This window comes from Mustelus asterias, chromosome 8 (assembly GCF_964213995.1).
Source record: "Mustelus asterias chromosome 8, sMusAst1.hap1.1, whole genome shotgun sequence".
NCBI lineage: Eukaryota > Metazoa > Chordata > Chondrichthyes > Carcharhiniformes > Triakidae > Mustelus > Mustelus asterias.
Genome location: NC_135808.1, coordinates 7,763,284 through 7,782,146, shown reverse-complemented (window position 1 = coordinate 7,782,146; position 18,863 = coordinate 7,763,284). Strand labels below are relative to the sequence as shown.

The window sequence follows — 18,863 nt, the reverse complement described above, 5'->3', positions numbered from 1 at the left end:
AGGCAATTTATATTACCCGCCTGACAATATAATTCCCCTTCCCTATTCCGAGAAGCTTTGTAAACAAAGTCCAAGCTGCGCTGTTTGATGGTTTTGAACCAGCAGATGGTGCTGCTACATGGTATCATTAAATAGTAAAATCATGATGCTGTGTTATCTGATCCTACCAAAACTGAGATTACTTTGCTGTTGACTTTTTTAAAAAAAACAGTATTTAGGAGATGTCTGACAGATTTGTATTAAGTGCCCATAATAGAAAAGTTTGGCATTTGTATTGCATTTTCTATACTGTTCTAGGATGTCCCAGAGTCTCCCACTGACTTTATCAGCAAATATTTTTGCCTAGTGACTAACGGGGCCATCTAGACAGGGAATCTCAGCATTATACAGCAGAGGCCGCCATTCAGCTCATCACTACCGTGTCAACTGATTGGTAGCTATCCAATTAATCTCAACCCCCTGTTCTTCCTCCACATTCCTAGGTAAAGTGATACCTTACAGCTAACTATGAATGAAATTCTCTTGAGTGTTGCTGTTGAATCTGCTTCCACCACCCTTTCAGGCAGTGCATTGCAGATCAAAATATCTCAAAAGTGCATTCCTGGGCTTTGTTGGTCTTGGAGTCAGAGGGTGACAGTGGAGGTGGCAGAAAAATGCTGGGATATATGATGGAAAACTGCATGTGTGAACATTTGAGGAGATTGTGGTCAGGTTGGACTCTGATGCTCTGATTGATAGCCCTGCTCTCTCACCGTGACTCTCTTATCTCGATCAACACTCCAACACAGTACTGAGGGAGTGCTGTACTGTCCGTGGTGCTGACTTTTGCATTAGATGCTAACCCAAGTGGGCATAAACATGGCTCCGTTTCAAAGAGGGTAGCTCTCTCCAGTTTCTTGCCAATGCCAATAAAATGGATTTTCTGGTCATTATCACATTGTTTGCAACAGTGTTCCCAACATCATGACAGTGACTGCACTACAACCAATTAAATACTTTTGAAACAAGCTTGGGGACCTCCTGGAACAGTATAGAAAAATGCAATACAAATACCAAACTTTATTCCTTTTATCCTTCAAGGTTGACACAAAGAATGGACACATCTGAAAAAGAAGATTATATTTGAGAGCATTGAAAGAGTTGAGGGAGGGGTGGGGTAAGTAAGCATGCTTAAAAAGACCTAGAAAAAGAGCGCTGTTAAAGTGGGATTTGAGATGGTTAAACAGCGGAAATGACAGAAGACAAATCAAAGCATAATCAGAAAAAGCAAGGGAATAAAAAACACAAATGACTACAAGTAAAGATGGTGGTATGAGAAGTGCAGGTGAAGAGCAGAGAGCAAGCGAATGAGAGAGAGAGAGAGAGAGAGAGAGAGAGAGAGAGAGCAGGAAATAGAATGGGAGAACAAGTAGATGGAGAGGAGAGAGGGAGGGGGAAAACAGCATAGTCATTGGATCAAAGTACTGAGACACTGAACCTGAGAGGGTGGCAGATGGTGCCACAGAGGCCACGGGTATTGAGTTGATGAAAGAGTGGTAGCCATCAGCAATTTCGGGAAGATCAGCATGTGCCACACTTGCAGAAACATCTTTTTCAGGGACACCTGGCGATTTCTCCCACGCTTTGCGAGCAGACTCCATCTGAGGAGGAAAGAGAGCATGAAGCAAAAATGGGCACTGTGTACCTGCGGTGTTAAAACTATAATGCAACTGCCGTCAGAAATGACCCAGCAAGCCACTCAATTGCACAATGCGGGTGGGTGCACCTTGCCAGATGGACTGCAGCGGTTCAAGGTGGTGGTTCACCAGCACCTTCGCATGGGTAATACATGCTGACCTCGCCAGCGACATCCACATCCCAAGAACCAATAAAAGTGGCTAAATCAGGCTACAGAGCCATCACTAGTCTCCTGATAAGTCAAACATGGAAAACCATATTCAGCTGAGCTGTGGCTAAAAAAAGGTTGAAGACTTAAAAAGTTATCCGAAAGGAGACCTTTGTCATTGAACAGTCAGGAAATTTATTCATTTTAAACAAATACATAATTTTACAACCGGCTAGCTGCATGTCTATCTTGGGCAGGGAAATGATGTCTAGGATGAAACAACTACCAGGGCGGCACAGTGGCACAGTGGTTAGCACTGCTGCCTCTCATGCCAGGGACCCAGGTTCAATTCAGCCTCGGGGTCACCGTGTTGAGCTTGCACATCTGTCTGTGTGGGTTTCCTCCGGGTGCTCCGGTTTCCTCCCACAGTTCAAAGATGTGTGAGTTAGGTTAATTGGCCACGCTAAATTGACCCTTCTGTCAGGGGGATTAGCAGGGTAAGTGTGTGGAGTTTGGGAATAGGGCCTTGGTGGGATTGTGGTCGGTACAGACTTGATGGGCCAAATGGTCTCCTTCTGTACTGTAGGGATTCTATGAAACACGGACCAAATATCAACCGTTCAACGATGCAAGACAGCTGACAAAATGGAAAATCTTCGAAACCAGAGCAGTTTAGGGCATAACTGGCACACTGGGAGAAAAGTTAGTACAGCAAATTCTGGAGTTCCTTGACTTGAGCAGAGAAGTTAAAAATTAAACTTGACCTAATTGGAGAGATGTGGCAAATCCAGGGCTACTAACAATCAATCAAGCTAGCAGAACATTGAAAAAGTAGAGTGAAAGGTCGAGAGGGCATGAACAGACACTTGCGGCAACAAAGGAATGTTATGTATACAAGTAGTAACATAGCATAAAAAAAAGTGTGGGGTAAATCAGATGGAGAAAGGAAATACTACACAGGCTGAGCAAGTACTGCACGAGTATTTTACCTTGATTTGCACAGAAATGTGGCGGAGGGCGAGAAAGTGGAGCAAGCAGAGTAACTACAAATGAAATTGTAGCGCTCATGGTGGGAAAGGCAGCAAGGTCCTGACAAATTACATCCTAGAATGTTGCAGGAAGGCAGAGAAAATAGCAGAGCCTCTGACAATCGATCAAATGTGGGGAATTGTGCCACAGGATTTGGGGGTCACAAAGGGTTACAATGATATCACTGTTCAAGTATGGATAAAAGGGGTAAATTAGGTTACAATATAGACCCGTCAGTCTAACACTGGTAGTAGGCAAGGTTCTAGGGGCCATAAAAGAGAAGTGTGGGGTTGGGAACATATATGCACTTAGGAAGCCAACTTATCCAAGGAGAGCCCACAAGCATCTGTAATAAGTAACAGTAAAGAAAGTTAAGAAAGCCCACCAATGCTTCTACTTTCTCAGGAGGCTAAGGAAATTCAACATGTGCACTACGATTCTCACCAATTTTTAACAGATGCACCATAAAAAGCATCCCATCAGGATGTATCACAGCTTGGTATAGCTCCGGCTCTGACCAAGACTACAAGAAACTACAAAGGATCGTGAATGAAGCCCAGCCCATCACACAAACCAGTCTCCCCTCCATTGACTCCGTTTACACTTCCCACTGCCTCGGAAAAGCAGCCAGCATAATCAAGGACCCCATGCAGAAACTCTCTTCCACCTTCTTCCGTCGGGACAAAGATCCAAAAGTCTGAGACCACGAACCACCCAACTCAAGAACAGCTTCTTCCCTGCTGCCATCAGACTTTTGAATGGATCTACCTTGCATTAAGTTGATCATTCTCTGCACCCTAAATGATTGCAACACCAAATTCTGCACCCTCTCTTTCCTTCTATCCTATGTATTCTATAAATATATTTTGACTACATAGCGCACAAGAAAGAATACTTTTCACTGTACCCCATACACATGACAATAATAAATCAAATATTATCAAGTCAAACAGCACAGCCTCAATTTCAACCCCATCACACTTCCGGAGGTGGACCAAGGCTCCAGGGATTTCAGAGCCCTGAATAGTTTAAAACTATTATGGGCTTTCAAAAAGGGTAAATAAGGGAAACCCACTTCCACTAATCAGCATTGTTTATTGAAATACAAAAATTAAGATCTTAAGAACAATGGAAGAGGTAGGAAGAATTTTGTTTTCGAGAAAAGGTTTTGTAAGCATATGGTATGCCCTACTGGGACAAGCAGAATTTTCAACAGCTTTTTAAATAAGAAATGGATAACCATTTGGAAAGAAAATATTTTTAGTAAGATTTGAAGGAAGGTCGACTTTCAGAGAATGGGACCAGCTAGGTGAGATGAGCTCAAAGCCCAGGCTGTAAAAGTCTAAAATGTGGATTATATTCTAGGTTAATCCTGTCTGCACTGAGGAACGAATGTGAAAACAAGCTAAGCCGATAGAAACACTTGTTTATGCATTAATGTCCAAAAGGAACAACTGGAATGGCTATCATATACTATGATCAACTTCAGTACTTGCAGATTTCTCATCACAGGATACTCGATTGGCGAGCAGATTCATTTTGATCTCTAGAACATCACGATAGCTAGCATTACTAGCCTGCCCCACACCACTGCAAAGGCAATGCCCACTGGACAATCACAGCTCAGATACATTACCTGAAGACCAGGCACAAAGGTGCATGCTCACCCATCCAGGGCTTGTCTGCCATGATTTGGATTTCCAAAGGGCACAACAGCACTGATAGACCCACCCACCATTAAAGCCCATGCTGGCATCAGGAGGATGGCGCCAACAGCCTCCAGTTCTGACAGCAAAATGCACCGATTACACCAGGCTATTCAAACTCCCGAGCACCTGCTGTCTGCCTAGCATGGGCTCAAATGCTACTCATTAAATTGTTTTGCAATGATTACTGACCATGTTACCAGGAAGAACCTCTGTATCAAGGTGGCTCCAAAAAATACAATTAGTCATCAACAGCAAGGAACCAACCCACCTGTTTGCGTGTAGGCCTGAAAATACTCGACAGGTGGATTCACAGCATTCCTCAGCACTTTTGACAATTAAGCCCACTGATGGAATCTGTCATTAGGGGTTGGGATTCTTCCCACTCACCTTTTAAGCAAGTTCAAATCCTAATAGGGGTGGTTCTATTGCAGTAGGAAACTCTTAAGCCATTTTGGCAGATTTATTTAACGCAAGCCCTACCCTTGTGCACACTTAGCTATGGACGTTGAGGGTGGTGAAAGAAGTCACGAAAGCTCGGTTCAAACTACAGTAAGAGAGCTGTGTCTTCATGGCTAAGAGTGTGCGCACTCCATACTTAGGAGTACAGATTAGCTCTGCAGTGGGACTTTCTCTGCAAATAGAAATGCAGATGCAAATGCATCTGTACATGTTTAACTAGTAACTGAGAAAACATTAAAAGGGTACACTGTTGTTCTGCTGGAATTTCTGTAGACCAAGCAAATGCCAAAAAAATCTAAAAATTAATGGGTATGTAAGATTCTAGGCACAGACCCGAATCCCTCTTCAGTTACTTGACAGAGTTGCTCGCCAGTGACTTGGCCTAGTAGATCTGCTTGCCCTTTGTCAACAGCGAATCAGAAATCCTACCTTAAGAGTCAACACATTGCTGGGAAGAGATACAGGAGCCATCGCACCATCCTGTGGTGGGGTCTCAATGGTGGGGAGTGGCAGTGGGACAGCTAAAGGCACCTGGGAAGGACAACATAAGAAACATCAACGCCCCATTCCTGATAGAATAATGAGCTGACTGATATCCCATGCGGTCAAACAGCTGGCCTACACTCACTATCTAGGCTGACGAATGGGCACTTGGTCGATCAGCAGATAAATGGATTTGCAGGCCAAAGGTTAGGCACCTTAGGTGGGGAAACAGATGGGGGGTGGAAGAAAAATGCGGGCAAAATGACAAAAAGGCTGTGTGTGTAAAGTAGGAATAAGGTCTTCAAATCAATGCAGATACAACGGCTATCTTTTCATCACCAATGAACAATTACTTGCACAGGTTTGCATCACACAGAAATCTATGACACATGTTAAGGCTACATCCACTAAATTCTTTACCAACCTCTTTTCATTTGCCAGGAACACATGTTTCTGAATTTAGGGGCTGGTGGCCTGCACCCAATATAAAGGCAGTTTTACTGCGGATTAAAATACACTGGCCAGATTAGTCCATTGTGCCCAGCGCGATCCTCACAATAGACTCCTGCTCAAGTGGGGGAGCGGGCTCACAGTGTATACACAACAAGAACAAATGCATGTACTTACTGCAGACACTGCAATTAATCAGGATTTCTGAAAGCCTGCCTGCCTGGACCCCATGATGTGGTGTCTGGACCCCTACAGACCCAGTATTTACATCAGAAAGGACTACACCGTGCAAGCGTTTAACCTGATAGTAAATCCACCAGTTTAACATCTCGAAAGCCACACTTTGGTCATTTAATGATGCCAGCTCAGTTTGCTGACAGCAGGATCTAGAGAAGGAAGCCACAAGGAGGAAGTGGTAAAATCATGAGCAGATTAACCGGTTCTTCTGAAGAGATTATAGCTGCTTTTACAATGCAGCTTATTTTGTGTTTGGATTCCAGGAGATCGGCAAAACCTGTGGCAACTTCCCGACAATTTATATGGGACGCCTTTCCCTGTTACTGGCAGCCAAATTGTTAATTCTTCAGTTTTGTGGAGCAATTAATCCGTCACCAGGTAAAAAAGTGAGCCAGATTCAGCAGTGTAATCAATCAGGCTAGTTTTAGCTGCCCATGTCCCTGATTTCAACCTCCCCATTGCAAAAACAGAGATACTTATTGTTTGTATTTCTTTAACCCTGAAGTCTTTTAAAAAAGATGAAGCAATTTTAGTTCAATTTGTTGCACCGATCTTTTTGAACTCTACCTCCCCTCTTGTGACCAGATACTATGCAGCTCCATACTGCCTTTGGGCTTTTCTCCTGCCTTTCTACCAAGAAACTGGGTAAGGATGGCAGATTTCGCTAAAGGACGTGAATGAACTGGATGGGGTTTACAACAATCGACAATAATTTCATGGTCACCATTACTGACAATAGCTTTCAATTACCACCACCCCCCCATAAATATGCATGTATTTAAAGAACAGTTGCCTGCAATGGCACATACAAGTTAGCACATACAAGGCGACTAGGCCAGCATGTGCCTAGTATTAGCGTTACTACGATTGTCAGTACCTTTGGGTTTGGGATGGGGTGGTGAAGAAACAGGCAAGGCTCCTGCTGCAAAGTACATGCTTGTGGGTGGCAAGTCAGGATAGGTTTGCGCTCCACACTATGCGGGGGGGGAGGGGGTGGAGAAATGCCATCAAGTCCCAACTCGGAAGAACTGTGTGATTATTTGGCAAAGTACTGGAATGAAATTGGTGGCTGTACAAACATCCCTCAAAAGGCAGCTTCTTCAGGAAGAGAAATATTTCAGTTCCCAATGGTTTCTAAACTAGCTATCAAGGGTCAGATAATTTGCTCAAGGAATCGCATTGCTAACAACAGTGCGAGGACATTGGGAGCCTTCAGAATCCTCATCTCTGCTTGTACGTGTTGGCTAATTTGAAGTGATGGACAAGTTCTATCCGTGTCCGATGTTTCCGTTAATTTTTTTCATCAATGTGTAGAATTCATTTTGTTATGGGCACCAATATCAAGATAATGCAAGGATGTGTACCACCAGTAGAAGCAGAAAAAAAACGATAGACAATGACCGGAATTCTCCCATCCCACCTGCCACTGGAATTTTAGCAGGCGGGTTGTGGAGAATGTGAAACACAGTTGATGGTCGGGCGGGAATTTCCAATTTTTAGACCAGCGCAGCCGGAGAATTCTGCCCAATATCTTTCAAACACATTACCATAGGCATGGAAAAGGGAGCAAACACCAGTCTAGCCATTGGCACAGTAACACGCCAGTCCACAAGTGACTAGATTTACTGGATTCAATTTTAAATTTACCATGGTGGCTTTTGAACTCACGACATCTAGGTTTTAACTGCAGTACAATAACCACAGCAGCATCATACACGAGGGGTGCATGTTCATTTTTGCATTGTAGTTTGTATTTTTGTGATATGACAGAAGAAGAAAAAATTGGGAGCGATGTTTCAAGACAAGGGTCGGAATTGCCAAGTTGAAACCAAAGAACTAAGGAGTCTTGCCTTTTGAATAGATAAAAAACGTGGAAAGGGCAATTGTAATTTTTTTAAAAGTTGAGCATTTACTTAAAACTGCCACGAAGAGCGAGGAAAATAGCGCATTCATTTCTTCATGTCAACAAACAAGGAGGCAGAGGTAAAGTGTCTCTGAGTTTGGAAAGAGGTTGGCTCAGAGCTGGAGCGCGATGGTCAGAGACACAGAGCCCCTGTAAATTCAATAACTATTGAAGGGCGTGGGCGGCCGGGGGTGGAACTGGGGAAGATAATCAAGGTAGTTTTTGGGGAAGCTAGTATTCCACTTTTAAGATTAAAAATGGTGAACTAGTTTAATTCACAATGCACAGATTTTTTTAAAGTAAACTGACTCAATGTATACAAGAGTCAATTGAGAAGAGGCAGTACTTAGGAGTGTGCACAGTTTAAAATGTCCCGTGAGATAATCTCACAGGAACCTTGACATTATTATTTGAAGATCACCAATATAAATCCAAAACTTTTCACAAACTCCCTTGAAACGCCCTTACTGGTTTTAACATGTCCAATGTCTTTGGGATCAATCTTCCTGGAATAATTCCACAAAACCAGCTGCAGCAGAATGATGAGATCAGTAACCTGAAAATCCTCCAACTCTTAAATTATTAGCAACTTACTCTTACCTCTGGCTCACCAACACGCCCCAAACCTTGCCCTCTTCCCTCCCTCTCCAAACCCCCTGCTCACTGCTTCCCAACGTGCAACTTCCCTCCCAGATTCTTCCACGTACTGCCTCCCTCCCTCCTGCCCAACTCTTCCCAACCCCAATCTTCTCACTCACTACCATCCTCTTGCTCCCCGTTCAAATCCTTGTTGTGAGCGAGGACTCAGAAGAGGGCTGGTGGGAGGGAGGAAGCAAGCCAGGAAGCATGAGGGCTTGCAAGACAAGGTCAATACTAGGCGATGTCATTCAAACTTAGGATTCTGAAGGGGTTTGACAGGATTGACATAGACGGTTTTCCCTGGGTGGGGAATGGAGAACACGGGGGCACAGCCTCAGGGTAAAGGTGCCAAATCGGTTGAGACTAAGATGAGAAATTTCTTCAGCCAGAGAGAGCTGTGAATTTTTGGAATTCAGGTTTGTGGATGCTCCCGTGCTGAATATATTAAAGGCCGAGATAGATGGGTTTTTGCTGTCTGGGAATCAAGGGATCTGGAGAACAAGCAGGAAAGTGGAATCGAGATAGATGACCAGCCACAATCATATTCGATGGCAAGCAGGCTTAAGGGGCTGTACGGTCATCTTCTGCTCCTAGATCATATTACTACAGAACAAAGTCAAAAGATCAAAGATGAAACATTCTAGCCTGTGTGTCAGATTGACAATGGCTAGTGTCTCTCACCGTCTATGCCAGCAGGATGAAAGGAGTCCGAACCGTTAAAAATTATAGGGTAAAATGGGCTTTTGTAAATGGTGGGCCATTTTATGGTGCGTGTCACAGATATCCCGGTCCTCACTTGCATTGCTAAAATTGCCTCTTACCTCTATGACGTATCTTGGAACCACTAACTATAGGAATGCTCTTAGGCAATGCAAGTAACCTGCAGGTTTTATGCATGTGCATGCAAAGGCAAGGAGTGCTCAGGAACGAGCTCATGATGTAGCTACACTTTCTAAAGCACTGTACCAGCACATAATTAGAAAGGATGTGTGAATGAGGCTGCGGATCAGGCAGTACATACATCATTGCTGGCAACATTCTGCAGGTTGTTGGGTGGCGAACTGGTGGATCTGGGCAAGGTGTTCACAGTCAAACTGAAGTCAGAATCCTGAAAAAGGAAGCAAAATGAATTGTTTACTGCATACTACAGACACTTTAAAAAATGTATTTTTTGTAATTTAAAATATTAACATAGATTAGCTTAGCAAAAATTAGCACCCTATTGCAAGCTATATGAAAACAGGCAAAACATTCGGGAATATCCGCTCTGATTGCAGGCTCTCTATTCAAATTGAGGCTCACTGCTCTGGAATTGGAGACCCCAGCACTCCACAGTCTGCAGCTTCTGTCAAGTGGATTGCATTTGCCCCTTGGGTTACACCAGCCTGCTCTAGCTCTCCAGATGTCTACCGTTATTTTGCTGCTACTCGTTCTTTTGCATTTGACACAAGGGCAATAAGTCCAGCACATTTCCGAATAATTCTGTGATTTGTCAAGTGTATTACCCCCCACCCCCATAAACCAACTTTGTCCCCGATTTATCAAGTTGCAGTTTCACCTTGCTGAATGGAGTTAATTCTGCTTTTCAATACAGTGAATTGCATGCAAGGTTCATGAGTTCTCCACTCTTAAATGAAAATTCCTGAGGTGCACTGGCAGTCATCCAGCAGCCAATACTAGCTGCATCGCTAGTTTTTTTAGTGCAATCAACTGATAGAAGAATACTGGGCAGAGTTAACAAGACAAATCCTTGCTCTGTGGATAGTGCCATGGGATCTTCAAAATCGATTGACCAGGCAGATGGCACATCTAGCAATAGAGCACTCGACTCTGGATAGTCACCTCAAGTCTGTGCGCTTCAGTCTTGGTGTTGGACACCTCCAGCCCAGAGGTAAGAATGTTAACGGAGTCAAAACAAAACATGGGTAGGTCAAGTTCAAAAGCAGGGGAAATCTCTCCGTATGCATCCACTACCTGACAGACACATTACCTTGTCTTTTAACTATAAGTATAAACAAAACAAGGTGGATTGATTTGATTTGTCATGTGTATTAACATAGTGAGAAGTATTGTTTCTCATGCGCCAAAAAGACAAAACATACCGTACATAGAGAAGGAAAGGAAAGAATGCAGGATGTAGAGTTACAGTCATAGCTAGGGTGTAGAGAAAGATCAACCTTATGCAAGGCAAGTCCATTCAAAAGATGAGTGTTAAGATACAATTGAACAGGTTCGTAGGGTTGTCCCTACTCCAGCTTGTGTTTGCATGTCCCTCATTTCAAATTTGAGGACCGACAAAAATCAGTTTTACATTTTCTCTTCCTTCCACAGTGGCACAGTGATTAGCACTGCTGCCTCACAGCGCCAGGGAGCCGGGTTCAATTCCCAGCTTGGGTCACTGTCTGTGCGGAGTCTGCACGTTCTCCCCGTTCCTGTGTGGGTTTCCTCCGGTTTCTTCCCACAGTCTGAAAGATGTGCTGGTTAGGTGCACTGGCCATGCTAAACTCTCCCTCAGTGTACCCAAACAGGTGCCACAGTGTGGTGACCAGGGGATTTTTCACAGTAACTTCATTGCAGTGTTGATGTAAGCCTGCTTGTGATATGGATAAATAAACTTTAAACCTTTGTGATTATACATCACGTAGCGCACCTCCTCGACTGTTCTGACACCATCATTCATTCCGCTTTCTCTTTGATTCACTGTGAATAGGGATTTGCATATGGAAGACCTGCTCTAGATCTCTCCAAAGTTTTGAAAGCCTCCTCACTGTCCAATACAGCTGCTATCCAACACCCCAACCATTTCCCCACTTTTCCTTCCTTTCCCTTCTGCAAGGATCTGTTCTTTACCCCCGAAGCACTTGAGGAAAATGACAGCTGTTTCTGTTAATAAAGTGGTTACATCTGCCAATGAACAAGATGAATCATAGAATCAGTGCCATTGAGCCTGCACTGACAACAATCCCACCCAGGACCTACCCCCATAACCCCAGGTATTTTCCCCGACACTAAGGGGCAATTTAGCATGGCCAATCAACATGACTTTGGGCTGTGGGAGGAAACTGGAGCACCCGGAGGAAACCCACACAGACACAGGGAGAATGTGTAACCTGCACACAGACAGTGACCCGAGCAGGGAATCGAACCCGGGTCCCTGGCACTATGAGGCAACAGTGCTAACCACTGTGCCACCCTGAACTAGGATTCAAACTTATAACTTGATTTTTTAAAAAAAATCAAGTCACTCACCTTTGCACTTGCACCAAACTGGATAGGTGGTACAGCAACCTCTGCCTCTAGCAGCAAGTCGGGGTCAGGTTTGGATTTTGGTCTGCTGCTCATCGAGAAGCCGACAGCTTTTGCAGCCGTGTCAGGACTCTCTTTCTGATGTCCTTCTCTTGCCTTTTTATTTTTTAGCGACCGCTCATTGCCTATTGGTCCAGGTTTATGATCTTTACTCAGCTCACTAGCAGACTCCTGAAACTTGACGAAACACAGATACACAATATATTTAAAAATAGCCAAGAATGAACCTGCCCTAACATCGGAAACCAAGAACTCATTCATAAAGATCATCTACTGGTCTACACTTCTGTTAAAAAAGTCAGTTTCTCAAAAAACTCTAAATGTGCACTGTGATTCTTATTCATCCGTGGGCGTCGCTGGCTGGCCAGCATTTATTGCCCATCCCTAGTTGCCCGAGGGCAGTCGAGAGTCAACCACATTATGATGGTTCTGGAGTCACATGTAGGCCAGACCAGGTAAGGATGGCTGATTTCCTTCCCTAAAAGGACACTAATTTTGCTAAATTCAAATGGTTGAGGAGGCCAGTTTTACAGCACAAAATGCTTTTGATCTCCAAGAATCCACTGTAGCAGTGAAAATGAATAATTGATCAGGCTGAGTTCCATGTGTTGGCCTGCTTCAGTGTAACTCACTACTCCGGGCTGCCACCTCCTTGGGAGGTGCAAATAAGCTGTACTGAACTTAAAGCCAGGCTTTCTTCTACCAGTCTTCAGCATCCTCCCAAGATCACTCCTTCAGAATCAAACCAATTCTGTTCAGACCAGAGCCTACAGCACATGTGTGACCGGCAGCAAACAATAAATGTACTTGGGGAGATAAACAAGGCCCTTTGGTGCCATAAGTGTCTTCCTACTGTTACCGAGCCACATCACAAAGAAGAAAAAAAATCACCAATCTTTTTTCCTCATTGCTTCAATGCAATGAGGAAATCCACACAAAGTATACCAATGGATTGTTCCATTACAGTGAAATTCTTCAGGGACCCTTGCTCTTTTTTGATAAATATTAGCCATCAAGATTTTGCTGTACAATGCACAATCTCAAAATCTACAGATGACAAAACTTGAAATGAGGATAGTGTTAAACTTAAAAGACAGACAAGTTGGTAGAAGAATGAGTGAACAACTGGCAGATGAAATTTAATGAGAAAAGTCTGAGTGATGCATTTTGGTAGAAAGATCAGAGAGGTAATATAAAATAAAAGGATACATTTCTAAAGGGGGTACAGGAGTGATGGGCCTAAATCATTAAAGATGGCGAACATGGTGAATAAAAGATATGGGATTCTGGGCTTTATCAACAGGGGCAGAGCACAAAAGCAAAGACGCTGTGATAAACTTGTATAAAACACTGGCTCAGTTTAACCTCAACTGGAGTAGTGTGTTCAGTTTTGGGCACCACACTTTATAGGAAGGGACATGAAGGCATAAGCAACAGTGCGGAAAAGATTTACGGGAATAGTTCTAGGGATGAGGAACTTCTGTTACGTGGATTGACTGAAGCGGAGATTATTTCCTTGGAGAACAGAAGGATGAGGGGGGATTTGATTGAGGTTCACAAAGCCAATGAGTGGTCAGGACAGGGGATTCGGGGAGGGAGAACCTAATCTCATTGGTGGAAGGGGTCAAGAACCAGATGAGACAAATTTAAAGTGACTGGCAAAAGCAGCAACAGCAACATGAGGGAAAGCTTTTTACACAGCAAGTGGTTAGGGTCTGGAATGCATTGCCTGAAAGTGGAGGACACAGATTCAATTGCGACTTTCAAAACAGAATTGGAGCTTTATCTGAAGGAAACATTTGCAGGGTTACAGGGAAGATGTACAAGATGAATTGCCCTTGCAGAGAACTGGCACCAACATTACAGGGCTTTGGCACTGTGGACGTGGAATACTTTGGATATGGTTTAGCATCAAGCACTATGTGCAGCAGTCTGACAACTTTACAACATCTTTATTAAGGATCTGGTACAGAAGGATGAAGCCTGGGTGGCACAATGTGTGTCTTCAGTGTAGATAAGTGTGGGATGTAATTGCTGGCCGGTCTTGGGGCGAGGGGCAGAAGATTCAGAGGGGATTGGAGAAAAAATAAATTAATTCAGAGTGGGGTGAGAATCTGGAATGCACTGCCGGGAAAGTTGTGGAGGTCGGAAACATTACAACCTTTAAAAAGTATTTGGACAAGCACTTGAAATCTAACATTCAAGGATATGGGACAAGTGCTGGAAAATGGGATTAGCACACCTTTCGTGGCAGTTGTCAGTCAGACCTGATGGGCTGAAGGGGCTTTTCTGCACTGAACATCTGACTACAGGCTGAATGGCTTCTTTTGGTGGTGCAACCAATGATTCTATGTACCTCTGCGTCCATTATAGATCAGGATAGCATTTTACATTCTGAAGCGGATGATACACATTGAACCCGGTGACTTCAACATGCGACAATTTATTCGTTTATTTAGTGAATGCAAATCCCAGAATCGGAGACACAAGTTTCTCATTTGCTGAGTTTGAGATTGGTCCCCCACTTGATCTGCAGAGAGGACACTCTTTGGTAATGTGCAACATTGCTTATGTGCATAAGGGGTTTGCTTGTACTGAGGCCCCAGTGGTGAAGGCTAGCTGCACACTGTCCTGGCCTATCCTGAACCTACTTAGCAACAGCCATCGTTGCCTTGGTAGTTCAAAGCCCGGCATTTGACAGATGGGTTTGTCACAAGAACGTGTCAGCAACTTCCCAATGTTTTCCATTCCCTGAGCCAGGGAACGTCTGCTGGTAGATTTTGTACAGGAAGGACGTTTCATACGGGACACCGAGATGGAATGCAGGCAGTAGGTGGGCTGAACAGGTCATCGTAGAATGGAAGTGAGGTGCAACAGTCTCTGGCCATCCACGTAGATAGGCATTTCTGTTTGGCACTGGCACTGTGGAGGTGGAATACACGGAATATGGTTTTTGAACGATTTAGCAGCAGGCACTTTGTGCTGCAGTCTGTCAACTTTGCAACATCTTTAAGGTTCTGGTACAGAAGAATGAAGCTTGGGTGGCACAACACATCTTCAGCGTAGATCAATGTGGGATGTGATTGCTAGCAGGTCATTTGTACATACATATATGTTGAACAGGATTGGGGCTAGCATGGACCCCATGGTAGTCCATTGGTCCTTTTTCTCAATGCACATCCTCCTTGTTCAATACGGACTCTGATCGGTTGTTAGTGTTCCAGCAGGTTTCCCAACCCAGATTGGAGGCATTCTGGACAGCTTAGCTGCATGTTAGTGGGCCAAGCTGTATCACAGGCAGCCGAGAGGTCCAGTAGCACTATACCTGTCCTCGGGTTCTTTTGGAAATTGTGTTCGATGCGTGTGGCGAGTGCCAGAGCTTGGTCACATGTATTGCATCCCTTATAGAAAACAGCTTGGTCAACGTGGTCACCACTTCTGGAGTAGTAATGTGCAACAACCAGCACCAGGGACATCTGGGATGGCGAGGAAGAAAAAGACCAGCCAGTGCTTCCACTGCAAAGCAGCTCTGCTAGAAAGAGAATGGCACATGCACAGAAATTGGAGGGTGGGACCAGGTTTTACCTCAGCATGACAAACTCCTGCCTGCAATGGACTCAGATCAGGACTGGTTACGGGGCAAGATACCGGGGAAGTTCTGGTGGCCGTAGAGGAGTGTCAGAGGGATGAGTGAGCACCCACAGGGGCGGAGGAAAGAATACCGAAAAGGCAAAAATAAAAATTCAATCACAGCAGGCATCAGCTGGATTCATCCTCTTTCCATTATCCGTCCTAAGACTTGGCCAAATGAGAAAATGTATTCCCTAATCCTGGAAGCTCATTAGCTGCATCACCGCACTCCAGCACTCAAACAGTATTTTGCTGCTAGACTGGTCATACGATTATGTATCTTGACAGAGTCAGCTGCACTTTGGCTTCTGGCATCCGGCCAACTCAGTGCGAAACAGAAAATGCATCAGTGCACAGATGGGCTTCACCAGCAGGGCTTGTGAGCAACAGCGACGCATTACCACCAATATCCACCTAAGCCACAAAAAAGCTGCATTTGAAATCTACTCGTCAGAAGTCATTAGGAGGAACATGCTCAAGGCTATTTATGGGTGGGCTTGAAAGTGATCCTTTGTTGCAACGGAGATTGGAACCATAATTTCTGCAACACGTTCCTTTTCAATTTGCTTGTGTCTGGAGCCAAGAGAAAAATCTCAAATTCAAGGAGAAGGGAGGGATCAAAGACTGAACAGTGCTAAATTTATCGGTGTCTTCCAACCTCACCACAGTCCAGACCCAAACCACATCCACCCACAAAACTCCCAAGATATATATATTTTTAAAATACTCCTAATGGGGTATCACGCAAACCGACAACCAAGACCTAATCACAGGGCCACAGTCAGCACGGTGATCATAGATTTAAATAAATAGAAACACAATTATTCCACTTTCTCCTTGGGGAGGCGGATCTTCATTACAATTGTTGTTCCTCATTATCCAATTCTCCCTCCACCCCTGAAACAGAAACATCTCCCGTTGCTTAGCACATCATAAACATACATCTAGAATTCTCACTCCAGCATCAGTCGCCTTTATGAGCTGGTCTGCTATTCACCACCCAGTTCCAAGCTCATTTAGATCACCGTTAAAAGTAGAAAAATGCCCCAAGCTGCTTCACAAGAGACATTAACTGAAGAAGTGGGCAACAAGCTTCCCGAGTAGTTACAGGAGGTAGGCAGGAGTACGGCCAAAATCTTAAATCAGAGGTAGGAGATTGTGGAGAGGGAGAAGAGCGGTTCAGGGAGGGAACCCCAGTGCACAGAGCCCTGGGAGCAGAAGGCACGGTAGGCAATGCAGAGGGAGATGCAGATGCACAAGACGCCAGACAATGGAGAATACTGGGAGGGCTGAGAGATAGGGGAGTCATGGCCATAAAGGGATCCTCAGGTGAAGACAAGAAAGCTAGAGGATCAGCAGCTAAGTGGTAGCCCTTCCACTACGCTTCTATAATTCTTTTGGGTATAATGACCAGAATGTGATTTATAATCTTTTCCATAACTTCTGTAGACTAATTGTCCATATGCTTGCTTTGTAACACTCTCCAAAACGCTACGTTAATAATCCTTCACACCCCAAGGTTAACAATGTTCAAATTTTTGACATTGAATTATATTGCCCTGCAGCATTCAAATTAGAAGATCCACACAAAGGTCCAGTGTTTGAATCCAGTTTGCCGGCTGGAAGGTAGTAAACAGTGCGTGCGCACACCCAGACTACAGCGTCAGAATGGCTGTGATTCCCTCTTTGAAGCAATTCGCCTGCTGAAGCTCACTGTTTAGAATCACAACTGAAGAATGGCTACTGAGGATGGGGATGGGAGGGCCAGGTAGGGATGGGTAGGAAAGGGGTAGCAAGAGCACTACCAGAGGTGACTGGTAATTGGTAGAATACATGCATTCACGAGAGGTTTGTGTAGCAGCCAAGGTGATTATAGAGGCTATGTCATGACAGTAAGTGCTATACCTTAGTTTCTTTCAGTGCTCCTGTCCTAGCAGGTCTCTGTCTCTGCTCTTTGGGCTCTGAGAGCTGGTTTTCTGCCGATCGAATCTCGACCACTTTTGTGCTGATCCGGTTAATAAGCCCGACGCGCTCCCCGGTTTCGGTTTTCAGGCTGCTGGCTGGAGAGCTACGCTGCGAGGAACTGGTTGAGGAGACCTGACAGTCGCTGCTCAAATCCACCCCACTGTCAGTCTGGCTGGCCTTGAAACAAAGGGCAGAGACATACACGCTGCAGTTTAATCAAAGTACAGAAACTACGCTGTCCTGCTGAAATGTAAGGCATTAGCTATTTCCCCAAGCAACTGTAAATCACAGCCTGTAGTCTCGCTCCCACTTGCAAAGTTATTTAACCCTTCCAAGACAGGACTGGTTGTTCTAAAAAGCAAAGCAACCTTCCCTCCCTTCCGGAATATGCCAGGTCCTTGCGGTAATCTCATTCCAGGGACGTCAGTTGCTCTCCGATACCTTGCTCAAGTGACCATTCTGCGTGAAAGCTTACACAGCGAGTGTCAGCAGGCGATCCAACCTTTAGGAGGGAAGGAGGTGGTGGAGGAAGTAGGGGAAAAAACCTCAACCCGTCTCCTTAACATCCAAACACTTAAACTTTGCGGCACCGGTCACTGAATAAACGACCAAGAAACAGGAACCCTGGCCGAATTCCACCCTCTGTAGCCAGAGGCTACAGGACCAATGGAAGCACATTTGCTCTGCCACCTCAGGCAAGACCAGTTAATGTCCTTTACTGATAGCAAAAAAAGAAAACTGTGGATGCCACAACAAGCAGAAAATGCTGGAAACACTCAGTAGGTCTGGCAGCATCTGTGGAGAATTAATGTTTCAGACTGATGATCGTTGACCAGAAGTGGGCAAATTTTAAAGATTTAATCAGTTTTAAGCAAGTAAAGGGAGACAGGTGATAGGCAGGAGATTAAACCACAAAACGGCTGGCAATGCAAATCCAAAAAGGAGTGGTAATAAGATAAGTGAACAAAGAAAAAAGGTGTGCCTGGAGGTGGTGTGAAAGGCAGAATCTTGAACAGTTGCCATCAGAAAGCAGAGTGAGAGGAGAGACTGAAAGCAAAACGGACAAAGAAAAAGGGAACAAAACAGGGGCAGAGAATACAGTCTGAAATTGCTGAACTCAAAAGCAGTGGCCGAAAAGCTGCAAAATGCCTAGTCAAAAGATGGGGTGCTGTTGCCCCAACGAGCATGCATTGAGCTTCACTGGAACAACGCTGGAGGGTCTAGTACA

General features: G+C 44.5%; 1 protein-coding gene across 1 annotated transcript in view; it reads right to left on the bottom strand.

Annotated features, from left to right (window-relative positions):
* Positions 1-18,863, bottom strand: part of prrc2a (proline-rich coiled-coil 2A) — a 129,494-nt gene that overhangs the window by 17,834 nt on the left and 92,797 nt on the right. The window contains exons 21-25 of the mRNA XM_078219083.1: positions 17,576-17,812; positions 11,984-12,217; positions 9,756-9,842; positions 5,452-5,553; positions 1,478-1,640 (exon numbers count right to left, since the gene is read on the bottom strand). Of these exons, the coding sequence (XP_078075209.1) occupies positions 1,478-1,640; positions 5,452-5,553; positions 9,756-9,842; positions 11,984-12,217; positions 17,576-17,812 (823 nt within the window). The remainder of the gene's footprint in view (positions 1-1,477; positions 1,641-5,451; positions 5,554-9,755; positions 9,843-11,983; positions 12,218-17,575; positions 17,813-18,863) is intronic.